The sequence below is a fragment of the Acinonyx jubatus genome, chromosome B3, assembly GCF_027475565.1.
Source record: "Acinonyx jubatus isolate Ajub_Pintada_27869175 chromosome B3, VMU_Ajub_asm_v1.0, whole genome shotgun sequence".
Taxonomy (NCBI): domain Eukaryota; kingdom Metazoa; phylum Chordata; class Mammalia; order Carnivora; family Felidae; genus Acinonyx; species Acinonyx jubatus.
The window spans coordinates 28,129,497-28,143,316 of NC_069386.1; the positions used below are offsets into that span (position 1 = coordinate 28,129,497).

Below are 13,820 nucleotides of genomic sequence, written 5' to 3' on the forward strand. Positions count from 1 at the left end.
ATACACATTCTTTATAGACTATATAAAAATCTTCAAAATAAATAGAGTATTAAGGATATTCTTAAAACTAATTAAACTTGATTGTTTGCTTTTTAGGATAATTTTCCATTTGATCCTCCATTTGTTCGAGTGGTGTTACCTGTTCTCTCAGGAGGGTAAGTTTAAGTAATTATTTTCTTTGACAGTGTGCATTAGAATTATTTGGAGAGATAGTTAAATGGTAGGAGGCCCAGAATGCTAGGGTATATATACCCCAAGTTTTCTGATTCACTAGGTCTGGGGGTGGGGAAAGGCTGATAATTCGCATTTCTGCACTTCTAAGATGGTCTCAAGTGAAGCGTTGTTGCTAGTCTGGAAACCATCATTTGAGAACCATTGGTTATAAACCATCATGTTGTTTATAAGTAAGAGTTTTTAATGTCCCCTATTTGTATACATTTCACGATAAAAAAAAAAAACAAGTGTTTTTCAAATATAAATTGTGATTGAGGATTTAGAGAAAGTTAAGATTAGAGAATGATTCCCACAAGCCTATATTCCCAGGAATAATCACAGAAAATCTCCTGGGCCTATAGAACTGGCCATCTGATTCCTTCTAAAGGTGGTGGTTTCAGTTTGGTAGAATCTAATTGTCATTCATTTTTATCGAAGCTTGTATTCCTTTTTTGTGATTAGAAGTCATATAAAGAATGGGAAAAGATGAGAATTGGTACCTAGGCTGGTTATGAAATGTTCTATAGATCGTTAAATTAGAAGCAATTAATACTAATTTGAGGGGAGCCTGGGTGGCTTGGTTGGTTGAGTATCTGACTCTTGACTTTGGCTCAGGTCATGATCTCACGGTTCCTGAGTTTGAGCTCTGCACTGAGCTCCAAACTGACAGTGTGGGGCCTGCTTGGGATTCTCTCTCTGCCTCTCCCCTGCACACTCTCTTTCTCAAAATAAGTAAATAAACTTAAAAATATATATACTAATTTGGGAATTATGAAATGCTCAGTTGACTAATTCAACCTTGTGAGGTAATGCATATTATGCTGATTAAGATCTAAAAAGGGGCGCCTGGGTGGCTCAGTCGGTTAAGTGTCTGACTTTGGCTCAGGTCATGATCTCACAGTTCGTGGTTCGAGTCCTGCGTCGGGCTCTGTGCTGATAGCTTGGAGCCTGGAGCCTGTTTCTGATTCTGTGTCTCCCTCTCTCTCTCTGCCCCTCCCCCGCTCACGCGCGCTCGCTCTCTCTCTCTCTCTCTCTCTCTCTCTGTGTCTCAAAATTAAATGTAAAAAAAAAAAATTTTTTTTTAAAAGATCTAAAAATATCCAGTCCTTACTTTGATCGTTGCTACTGTTGATATAGTAATAGTTTCATTTAGATTAAAAAATGTGGAAGGATGGCTACAAATGATTAAGGAAAAGATTTAGAAAAATTTTATAAATTCAAGATAAGTGTATAAAAATATTCTTGTCAGATCATTTTGAAATCTGCTATAACCTTGACCAGCAGAGTTTTCACAGTTTGTTGTGGGAAATTCTAAGAGTTTTAAGAACTTATGATTTTAAGTAGTTTACCACCAAGTTGTGGAGACAAACACGTGAAGTTAAATAATACTTTTCAATTTAAAAATCTGTGATATAGTTTCTCTTCATTGCTTTTTGCTACAATGGTATTATTTACCATTATACAAATGAATAAATTTGAATAAGTCAGCTTGTTACTTATCCAAACAAATCTTCTAATAAAATGTTTTTTCATTATACAAAAGCCAACAGTATAGGGGTGCCTGGGTGGCTCAGTTGATTAAGTGTCTGACTTTGGCTTAAGTCATTATCTCCCAGTTTGTGAGTTCGAGCCCCATGTTGGGCTCTGTGCTGACAGCTCAAAGCCTGGAGCCTGCTTTGATATTCTCTCTCTCTCTCTCTCTCTCTCTCTCCCCCTGCCCCTCCCCTGCTCACGCTCTTTCACTCAAAAAAAAAAAAAAAAAGCCAGCAGTATAAAAGGAGATTAAAAATATTAAGTACTTCATTGATTGGCAAATGTGAAGTGTGGACTTGAGTTCTCTGAGGTTAAAGGAAAAGGGAATTGCTTCCAGTAGTAGTGATCTGGGAAGACTGTCAAGTAAGTGGGTTCTTGGGTGGGCATTGATATATGAGTGAGTTCAGTTTGGTCTACTGGTGGAGGTTGAAGGAAAATTACCTACATAGGTAAAAAGTAAATACAATCACATATCTAAGAAAGGGCATGATATATTTATAGCATACCAGATGAGTTTGAGCTACAAAAACAAGGTAGGTAGAATTCATACAGAAGAGTTGTATGAAATTGTGCTGACAGAATATCTTGTAATTTAGGATTATGGAGTGGTGAGAGGATTTTTTGTTGTGTTTGTTTTCATCTTCTTTTTTTTTCCTGGTAAGGAAACTGTTACCCATGGATACTGAATTTATCTCTCAGTAGCTGGATCAGGAACAGGAAAATACAGGAAAGAGAATGTTTTAGAAAGAAATATGGTAACAGTGGAAGAAGACAGATTGTGTTCCCAAAGCCTAGAAGAATGCAAGGCTAATTAAGAGCTGATGGCCCTTAGAGTGAAGTGAGGACAACCTAAAATGGTACAGTGGGAATGGAAAGGTGAATGTAAGGTGAACGCTGATTTGAAACAAAATCAGTGACTTTGGTCTTCATAGTCAACTGTTAAGTGATGGGGAAGATTTACTGGCTGACTTGGGAAGAACTACAAAATGTGAAGGACTGATAAAATGCAGAATTTTGCAATCTCACAATCAGGCTGAAGCACTGTGAGTCTGATCAGATTATTGAGCAGTTCCATATATTTTATATCCTCCGTCATCTTCTAGCTGTTAACTCTATTCCTGTTTCTTATGATAGCCATTTTGTTAAGTAACACCTTTATTGTGATACAGTTCACATATGATAAAACTCACCCTTTTAAAATGTACAATTCAGTGGTTTTTAGTAAATTCATAGAAGTTGTATAACTATTACCTCTAATTTCAGAACATTTTCATCATTCTCCAAAAGAAACCCTGTACCTGTTAGCAACCATTCCTCATCCCCCCCCCCACCCCCACCAACTCCCCACCCACTGGCAACCACTCATCTCCTTTCTGTCTTGAAAGATTTCCTGTTTTGCACATTTCATGTAAATGGAATCCTACAAAATGCGGCCTTCTGTGGCTGGCTTCTTTCAGTTAGCAAAATGTTTTTAAAGTTCATCTATATTGTAGCATATTTTAATACTCCATCTTATGGACGAATAATATATGGCTATACCACATTTTATTTATCCGTGGACATTTCTTTTTTTTTTTCTCTTTAAAGTTTGTTTATTTAAGAGCAAGAGTGGGGGAGGGGCAGAGATAGAAATTGGGGGGGCGGTGGCAGGGGAGGGAGAGAGAATCCCAAGCAGGCCCTGCACCACCAGTGCAGAACCTGATGTGGAGCTCAAACCCACCAACTGCGAGACCATGACCAAGCTGAAATCAAGAGTCAGACACTCAACTGACTGAGCTACCCAGGAGCCCCGTACATTTGTGATACCTTGACTATCATGAATAATGCTACTATGAACATTCACATAAATGTCTGCATGTATATTCTTATTTCTTTCATACATGTGTGGAATTACTAGGTCCTCTAGTAACTGTTGAACTTCTTAATGAAATGCCAGACTGTTTTCCAAAGCAGCTGTACCACTTACACTCCCACAGCAATGTGTACATAATCACACTTTTCACTTCCTTGTCACTCTTCAGCCCCTGTAGTCTGGTATTGGCTCTTAACATTCCTCCCAAACTCTGTTGCCAACAGGGATTTCCATGTTGGTAAATCCAGGGGTCCTTTTTCAGGCTTTATCATATTTGATTATCTGATTTCTCAACAACACTGAAAACCTTTTTCTCTTGGCTTCTGACTGCCTCCTCTCAGTCTCTAGCTGGCCACTCCTTGTTCACCTGACTTCTGCATGTTGGAGTTCTTCAGAATTTGGTATGGGTCCTTTCTCTTTTCTCATTTCCTCCTATTCCTGTGGCTTTTTGAAAATTTTGAGATCATTGTATACTCACATGCAGCTATAAGAAATAATAAAGATTCCTGTACACCTTGCCAGGGTAATGTTTCACAAAACTGTAGTGTAATATCACAATAAGACTGTGATACAATCCATAGAACTTACTCAGATTTTCCCAGTTTCTCTTATAACTCATTTGTATGTATGTATGTATTAAGTTCTACACAACTTGATCACCTGTGTATGTTTGTGTCTCCACCACCACAGTGAAGATACTGAAGTTCCAAATACACAAGAATCCTCCTTCTTGTATTTTTAAACCACACCCATCTCCCTCTTATTACCCACTTTTCCAACTTCTGACAACCACTAATCCTGCATTTTTCATATTTTGTCATTTCAGAAAAAAAGTTACATAAATGGAATCATACATTTTGGGATTGTAATTTCTAGCAATTAGTTTTTTTATTTGTCCTGATTTCCCTGGAGGTTCATCTACGTGTTTGACTAGTTCGTTTTTATTGCTAGGAAGTATTCCATGGTGTACCATGTACCACATTTTGTTTAATCAGCTACTACTTGAAGGATTTCTAGCTTGATTCTAGTGTTGGGCTGATGCAAATAAAGCTTATATGAGTTCTTGTATACATGTTTTTGTATGAATGTGTTTTGCTTTCTCTGGGATACATGTCCAGGAGTAGAATGGCTGGGTCATATAGTTATTGCAGCATATTGAATTTTTAAAGAAATTGACAAACTTTACCATAGTGACTATACCACTTTATATCCTTACCAGGAATGTGTGAGTGATCTAGTCTCTCCACATCCTTGCCAGCGTTTGGTGTTCCCACTTGTTTTTATTTTAGCCATTCTGAGAGATAGTGATACCTCAGTGTGGTTTTAATTTGTGTTTCTTTGGGGCACCTGGGTTGCTCAGTCGGTTGAATGTCTGACTTTGGCTCACATCATGATCTCATGGTTTGTGAGTTCAAGCCCTGCGTCAGGCTCTGTGCTGGCAGCTCAGAGCCTAGAACCTGCTTCAGATTCTGTGTCTCCCTCTCTCTGCCCCCCACCCCCTGCTCACACTCTGTCTCTGTCTCTCTCAAAAATAAATAAACATTAAAAAAATTGTTTCCTTAATGTGTATTTTCTAATATCTAATATTTTCTATGTGCTTATTTGGCAATTTCATATTCTCTTCCCTGAAATATCTGTCCATGTTGCTTGCCAGTTCTTTAATTGGATTGTTTTTTATTTTATTGTTGAATATTTATTAAAAAATATTTAATATGAACTACATAGTAGTCCTTTGTTGGATATGTGGTTTTTAATTTCTTCCAGTATGTACCTTCATTTTATCCTCTTAATAGAATTACTTGTGGAGCAATTTTTAGTTTACTTATTTAAATTGAAGTATAGTTGATATATACTATCATTACTTTTGGGTGTACAACCTAGTGATTTGCCAATTTTAAGCATTATGAAATGCATACTGTGATAAGTATAGTTACCATTTGTCACCATACAAAGTTATTACAATATTATTAACTATATTCTTGTGCTGACCTTTTTATCTCCATAATTTATTTCTTTTATAACTGGAAGTTTGTACCTCTTAATCCTCTTCACCTATTCTCCCCCACTCCCCATGCCACCTTCCTCCTACCCCCTGGCCTGGCAACTACAAGTCTGTTGTCTGTATTGTTTTTGCTATTTGTTCATTTGTTTTATTTTTTAGATTCCACATACAAGTGAAATCATATGGTATTTGTCTTTCCCTGTCTGACTTCTTTCATTCACTTAGCATTATACCCTAGATCTATCCATGTGTCACACATGGCAAGGTCTCATTCCTTTTTAAGGCTGAGTAATATTCCTCTGTGTGTGTGTGTGCGTGTGTGTGTGTGTGTGTGTGCACATCACTTCTTTATCCATTCATCTATCAATAGACACTTGGATTGTGTCCATATTTTAGCTATTGTAAATAATACTGCAGTAAACCTACCTTTTCAAATTAATGTTTTCATTTTCTTTGGGTAAATACCCAGAAGTGGAATTACTAGATTGTATGTACTTTTCTTTTTAGTACATTTCTTTTGAGGAACCTCCATACTCTCTTCCACAGTGGGTACACCAATTTCCATTCCTACCAACAGCGCATGAGGGTTCCCTTTCTCTACATCCTGGGCAACACTTATGCTTCTTGTCTTTTTGATACTGGTCATTCTGACTGGTGTGAGTGGATATTATTGTGTAGTTTAGATTTGCATTTTCCTGATGATTAGTGAGCCTCTTCATATGTTGGTTAGCCATCTGTAGGTATTCTTTGGAAAAATATCTATTCAGGTTTTCCATTTTTAAATTGGATTATAATTTTTCTGGTGTTGAGTTGTAGGAGTTCTTTACACACTTTGGATATTAACCCCTTATTGGATATACCATTTGTGAATAGCTTTTCCCATCGAGTAGGTTGCCTTGTTTTTTGTTTTGTTTTTTTGATGGTTTCTTTTAATGTGCAAAAACTTTTTGGTTTGATGTAGTCCTAATTGTTTATTTTTGCTTTTGTTTCCTTTGCCTGGAGAGACCTATCCAGAAAAATATTGCTAAGACTGATTTATAAGGGTTTACTCCCTATGTTTTCTTCTAGGAGTTTTATGGTTTCAAATCTTAACAGTTAGGTCTTTAATCCATTTTGAGTTTATTTTTGTGTGATGTAAGAGAATGGTCCAGTTTCATTCTTTTGCATGTAGCTGTCCAGTTCTCCCAATGCTATTGAAGAAATGGTCTTTTTCCCTATTGTATATTTTTGTCTTTTTTTGTCCTAGATTAATTGACCATTTACTTCTGGGCTCTATTTTGTTCCATTGATCTATGTGTCTCTTTTTGTGCCAGTACCATACTGTTTTGATTACTATAGCTTTGTAATATAGTTTGAAATAAGAACTTGTGGGGTGCCTGGGTGGCTCAGTTGGTTAAGCATCCGACTTTGGCTCAGGTCATGATCTCACTGTCCGTGAGTTTGAGCCCCGCGTCGGGCTCTGTGCTGACTGCTCAGAACCTGGAGCCTGTTTCAGATTCTGTGTCTCCCTCTCTCTCTGACCCACCCCTGTTCATGCTCGGTCTCTCTCTGTCTCAAAAACAAATAAACGTAAGATATTTGCAAATGACATATCAGACAAAGGGCTAGTATCCAAAATCTATAAAGAACTCACCAAACTCCACACCCGAAAAACAAATAACCCAGTGAAGAAATGGGCAGAAAACATGAATAGACACTTCTCTAAAGAAGACATCCGGATGGCCAACAGGCACATGAAAAGATGTTCAATGTCGCTCCTTATCAGGGAAATACAAATCAAAACCACACTCAGATATCACCTCACGCCAGTCAGAGTGGCCAAAATGAACAAATCAGGAGACTATAGATGCTGGAGAGGATGAGGAGAAACAGGAACCCTCTTGCACTGTTGGTGGGAATGCAAATTGGTGCAACCGCTCTGGAAAGCAGTGTGGAGGTTCCTCAGAAAATTAAAAATAGACCTACCCTATGACCCAGCAATAGCAGTGCTAGGAATTTACCCAAGGGATACAGGAGTACTGATGCATAGGGGCACCTGTACCCCAATGTTTATAGCAGCACTCTCATCAATAGCCAAATTAGGGAAAGAGCCTACATGTCCATCAACTGATGAATGGATAAAGAAATTGTGGTTTATATACACAATGGAATACTACATGGCAATGAGAAAGAATGAAATATGGCCTTTTGTAGCAACGTGGATGGAACTGGAGAGTGTGAAATAAGCCATACAGAGAAAGACAGATACCATATGGTTTCACTCTTATGTGGATCCTGAGAAACTTAACAGAAACCCATGGGGGAGGGGAAGAAAAAAAAAAAAAGGTTAGAGTGGGAGAGAGCCAAAGCATAGGAGACTGTTAAAAACTGAGAACAAACTGAGGGTTGATGGGGGGTGGGAGGGAGGGGAGGGTGGGTGATGGGTATTGAGGAGGGCACCTTTTGGGATGAGCACTGGGTGTTGTATGGAAACCAATTTGACAATAATTTCATATATTGAAAAAATAAATAAATAAACGTTAAAAAAATAAAAAAAAAAAGAAATATGAACTTGTGATACCTCCAGGTTTGTTGTTGTTTTCTCAAGATTGCTTTGGCTATTCAGCCTTTTGTGGTTCCATACAAATCTTAAGATTTTTGTTCTAGTTTTCTGAAAAACATTGTTGGTATTTTGGTAGGGATTGCACTGAGTCTGTAGGTTGTTTAAATGCCTCTATTATCCAAAACAGTATTCTTCCAGTTCATGAGCACAGTATATCTTACCATTTATTTGTGTCACCTTCTATTTCTTTCATCAGTGTCTTAGAGGTTTTAGAGTACTGGTCTTTCACCTCCTTCATTAAATTTATTCCTAGGTATTCCTTTTAATGCAATTGTAAATAGGATCGTTTTCTTAATTTCTCTTTCTGCTATTTCATTACTAGCATATGGAAATGCAACAGATAAAAAATCTGTTATTGATATATTGATTTTATATCTTGCAAAAAGTTTTTAGTTTTGATGAGTTTCAATTTATAGATGTTTTTCCTTCCAGGGATTATATGCTTTTGGCATCAATTTTAAGAACTTTTGCCTTGTCCTGGATCTTGAAGATTTTCTCCTGTTCTGTGTTTTCTCAAAGTTCTATAGTTTTACATTTTACAGATAAGTTTGTGAATCATTTTGAGTTAGTTTTTGTATAAGGTATGAGATTTAGGTCCTAGAGTTTTGCCTAATGGTCCAATTACTCTAGTATTATTTATTAAAAAGGCTCCCATGGCTTTCAAAATACCTCCTGTGTCAGTGACTCCCAGGTTTTGTATCCTGCATTTTTATATATCTTTACTGCTCCCAGTGTCTACCTGTTTTTTGACATCTCTACTGGAATGTCTTTCTCTCTTTTTAAAATTTACTTATTTATTTGAGAGCGAGAGAGAGCACGAGCAGAGGAGGGACGGTGGGGGGGGGGGGGGGGAGAGAGAGAGAGAGAGAGAGAGAGAGAGAGAGAGAATATCCCAAGCAGGCTCCATGCTGTCAGATTATCCATGAACCATGAGATCATGACCTGAGCTGAAATCAAGAGTCGGATGCTTAACTGACTGAGCCACCCAGGTGCCCCTGGAATATCTCTTACATAGGCATCTCAAATTTTGTAGCACAAAAACTTGAACTCCTCTCCTTTCCAGTCTCTTTTCCCAGCCTTTCATGTCTCAGTTATTGAACTGGGAGTTATTCTTTATAACATCTTTCCTTCATTTCCCATATCCGGTCTTATAATTCTCCTTCTCAGAGGGTTCCCAGATCCAGTTACTTGTCTCCATTTCTGTTGCTACTGCCATCACTTCAGAGGATTTCTGACTGGACTCCTCTGTTCCTTCCCTCATGTAAGCTTAAAAGTGATATTTTATAAATTTGTGTTTGATTATGTTGCTCCCCTGCTTAAACTCTTCCGTATCTTTCCATTTGCTCTTACAGGTTGATGCCCTTGCCATATGCTTTTTGTTTCTTTTTTAATTTTTTTAAGGTTTATTCTTTTTTCAGAGACAAAGTGTGAGTGGGGGAGGGGCAGAGAGAGAGAGGGAGACACAGAATCCAAAGCAGGCTCCAGGCTCTGAGCTGTCAGCACAGAGCCCAATGCGGGGCTCAAACTCAAAAACCACAAGGCAAGATCATGACTTGAGCTGAAGTCGACTCTTAACTTGACTGAGCCACCCAGGCACCCCAACCCTTACCGTAAGCCACCTGTGATCTTGCCCTTGTCTTTCTCTTTATTTTATTATTATTATTTTTTAAAGGAGTATGTTTTTATTTATTTATTTAAAAAAATTTTTTGTTAAACAAATTTAACAAAAAAAAATTTAAAAAATTTAAAAAAATTTTTTGTTAAAAAAATTTAACAAAAAAAAATTAAAAAAAAAAAAGTTTACTTATTTATTTTTGAGACAGGGAGAGACAGCATGAACGGGGGAGGGTCAGAGAGAGAGGGAGACACAGAATCTGAAACAGGCTCCAGGCTCTGAGCTGTCAGCACAGAGCCCGACACAGGGCTCAAGCTCACGGACTGTGAGATCATGACCTGAGCCGAAGTCGGATGCTTAACCGACTGAGCCGCCCAGGTGCCCCATCTCTTTAATACTCTTGTACCACACTTCCCCTGTCTAAGCTGGTACCCCACTGGATATCTTTCAGCCCCCAGTACCCAGCACACTTTTTTTTTTCTTCATAACCTTTCTTGTTTTTAATATTTCTTTAAATATTTTAGAATCTTAGGCAGGCTCCACACTCATTATGGAGGCAGGTGCAGGGCTGGATCCCACGATTTTGGGATCATGACCTGAGCCGAAGTTAAGAGGTGGATGCTCAACCAACTGAGCCACCCAGGCACCCCTCCTCATAACCTTTCTTAAACATACATTCATCTGCCTGGCATGTTACTCCCACCCACACTTTTAAGTCCTGCAAATCTCAGCTTGTGCATTCTCTTAGAAATGCTGCTCCTGACTACCATACTTTTAAAAAGCCCCTTGGTTATTCCTTCTCAAAGAACTCTGGGTCCCCTTTCCCATCATGAAGGACAGGGTCCTGTCAGTTTTCTTCAACGTATACTCTGCCTGGCTCAGTGTGTAGCATATATGTGTGCAGTAAATATTTGGGACTCAATGAATCAGATAGGGAAATACTGTAGGTTAGCAAGGTGTAGACAATTTAGGGTAATACATAATTCTGTCTTGATATTTTTATGAGTTATTTTAATGAGCCACTAGTATCTATCTTTCTTGCTTAATCCAGATCAGAGTGTAGTAACTTGAGAGAGAATCATAAAGATTATTTGTTTTTCTCTCATTAATACATTGTGAGAGCTATTTGTAGGCAACTGAAAATGCTTTCTTTATTGGTTGATATAATGTGAATTATTACTTGTGCCCCAGTCATCCATGAAGAGAATATCACTACTTCTAGATGACCATGGGTTGTTTCTGTTTGTATTGAGGAAACATGTTAATAATCTGGTTTTAAGTGCCAGCATTTTCTTTCATTCCTATCTAAAGCCTCTGTTCTTACAATCAATAATTAATATTTCCTTGCCTCAAGGAAGGGAAGGGTCATGACTGTTTTATGTGGGCTAATAAGCCTTCCTTTTTTAAAAATGTGATTATTGTGAAGAATTTGACTCCAATATAAAAATTTTACATTTCTGGGGCCTGGGTAGCTCAGTCACTTAAGCATCTGACTTCGGCTCAGGTTGTGATCTCAAAGTTCTTGAGTTTAAGCCCTGCATCGGGCTCTCCGCTAAAAGCTCAGAGCCTGGAGCCTACTTCAGATTCTGTGTCTCCCTCTCTCTCTGCCCCTCCCCTGCTTGTGCTCTTTCTCTCTCTCAAAAAATAAACATTTTTTAAAAACTAAAAATTTTACATTTCTCATTTCTTTCTTAGGCTCATTTAAGAATCATGTTGTATTAACACTTTAGTACTGATACATGGTTTCTGTTGTCTCCTCATCAGTGCAATTTAAGTGATCATTGTAGCTTGTGGATGGGCAAGTTAGCTAGCAAACATTCTTGCAAGAAGCTCCTAGTAAAACAAAAATCACAAATTGCCTGAAGAGGCTAAGCTTTAGGATAGTGTTTATTTTATAACTTTGGCAACTGAAGGGTTTTTGTTTGGTTGGTTGTTCTTGTTTTTTAAATATTTTATTTTTAAGTAATATCTACATCCAGTGCCCAGCTCACACCCTGAGATCAAGAGTCACACACTTCACCAACTGAGCCAGCAAGGCACCCACAACTGAAGTTTTTTAAGCTGAAAATATTACTTTGCCTGTGAATGTGGCATATTATCTTTAAATGACCAGTAGATTATTATTTTTTTCTTTCTTTCCAGTGTTCTTGAATTGTCTCAATATTTAGCAGGAACTATTTGTTTGGAGGCAAAGAACAGTAAGGGTTTGGAACATATAAAATGAATATAACTCAGTATGGAAGTAGAGTTCTATCAGCCACTCCTTTTAGGTGTAAATGCTGCTGATAGTGTGTATTATGGAAAAATTTACTTATCTCACTTTTTGTATGGGTACTAGACATTTGCGTAGTTATAGCATTGTAGAAAACGTACTTTCTTTGGCCTGTGAGTACAAAAACTTTCCTTCTTCCCACCTGAAAGACTCTCCATCCTCAGAATAAAGAGTGGAGTGCTAAAAAGAAATGTGGCAGTTGGATAATTGGTAACTCAGGCTGGTCTACATAACTCCTTTTCCTAAGATAAGTCCTGGAGTTCCTGTGTGCATTTTGTATTTCTGAAGTGTAAGGATCAAGAATAGTGTTAACTCATTAACAGATTACTAGAGTCTGAGAAATTGTGGAGAAAGCAAAATCCAAATGAAAACATGGATCTTCTAATTCTGTTCAATTAGCAAGTGCTTATTTAAAACCACTATACATAAGACACTCTGAGCCCATTGGGAGAGTCAAATGATTGGAGATAGATTTCTGTGTTTTAGGAACATTGGGGAATACACAGAGAAGTTTAAAAACCCATGACTCTCCACCCAAATCTAGTGTTTTGAAGTGTTTTTCTTTTCCTCCTATAAACTTTAACTTTGGAAGTTTCCAAGGTCTGGTGCAGCCAGGTAGAGACACTTGCTTAAATTCTCCAGGAAGTGGGAATTATTGAATAATTTCCATTACTGAATAATTTCACTGTAACAATTATAATGGTCTATAGTAGAAGCTTTTAGATTCCTTACTTTTCTGTAATTTGGTTAGGTCAACACAAGGATGTGTTTCGTTAGCCAGAATACAAAATCTGCAGGCTAGAATGGTCTTGACGAGTTTTATTGGGGGGAAATACGGCATTTGGAAGAGTAGGGAGCAAAAGGAATCTCAGGCAAGGGGGAAAGTCCCTGGGGACAAAAAAAGTTTGTAATGGACTCAGTGTTCACTTATATCTAATCAGACCTGTGGTCTTAGCTTACATGTTTTCAAGATTTATCAGTCCTTCTTCTATAATTATCATGCTCTTGATTTTATTTTTAGACATGATATTTCATGTATCTTGAAGTTTAAAATAACAAAGTAGAAATGAAATTATTTTGTTTGAGAAGGGGTTAAAAGGTTGAATAATGTTGATCTAAATAATGATTTCCTAAGAGAGATCCAGGAAATTCCCAGAAGTTGTCTGGTTCAGAGAACAGTTCTCAGGATTAGCAAGAGAAATTGAGGAGTCCCAGAGAGGGGCTCTGTGATCAGAACCATTTGATCCTCACAAAAGAATGGATAAAAACAATTTAAACCACAAAATGTGGGTGTTCATTATTATAGATAAGGTAAAGTTGGTGCCATTGGCTAACATGATGGTAGAGAAATATTCAGATGAATATAGCATTTTCCATTCTCTGAAATATTTAGGCTAAGTTCCTAGTTTCTGACCGACATCCTTAGCATCTTTAAGCATTCTAAGATTCATTATTTAAAAAAAAAAAAAATAAGACTATAATAAAGCGATGGCATTTGAATTTTTTAACTACCCTTTGTCCTAGAACCCTAATCCCTGTTCTCATTTTTGCATGTTATCTTCTAACCTTTGGTTGTATGCATACTTCCTTAGTGGTAGTACTTTAAGAATTACAAGGGGGGCACCTGGGTGGCTCAGTCGGTTAAGTGTCTGACTCTTGATTTTTTTGGCTCAGATCATGATCTCATGATTCCTGAGTTCAAGCCCCACATTGAGCTCCACACTGACAGTG

The 13,820-nt window shown here is 37.6% G+C and overlaps 1 protein-coding gene across 2 annotated transcripts in view; it reads left to right on the forward strand.

Annotated features, from left to right (window-relative positions):
• UBE2Q2 (ubiquitin conjugating enzyme E2 Q2) overlaps positions 1-13,820 on the forward strand; it is a 66,799-nt gene that overhangs the window by 40,815 nt on the left and 12,164 nt on the right. For both annotated transcript variants that reach the window (XM_027067849.2, XM_027067847.2), the window contains one exon: positions 97-155. In XM_027067849.2, coding sequence (XP_026923650.2) covers positions 97-155 — 59 coding nt within the window. The remainder of the gene's footprint in view (positions 1-96; positions 156-13,820) is intronic.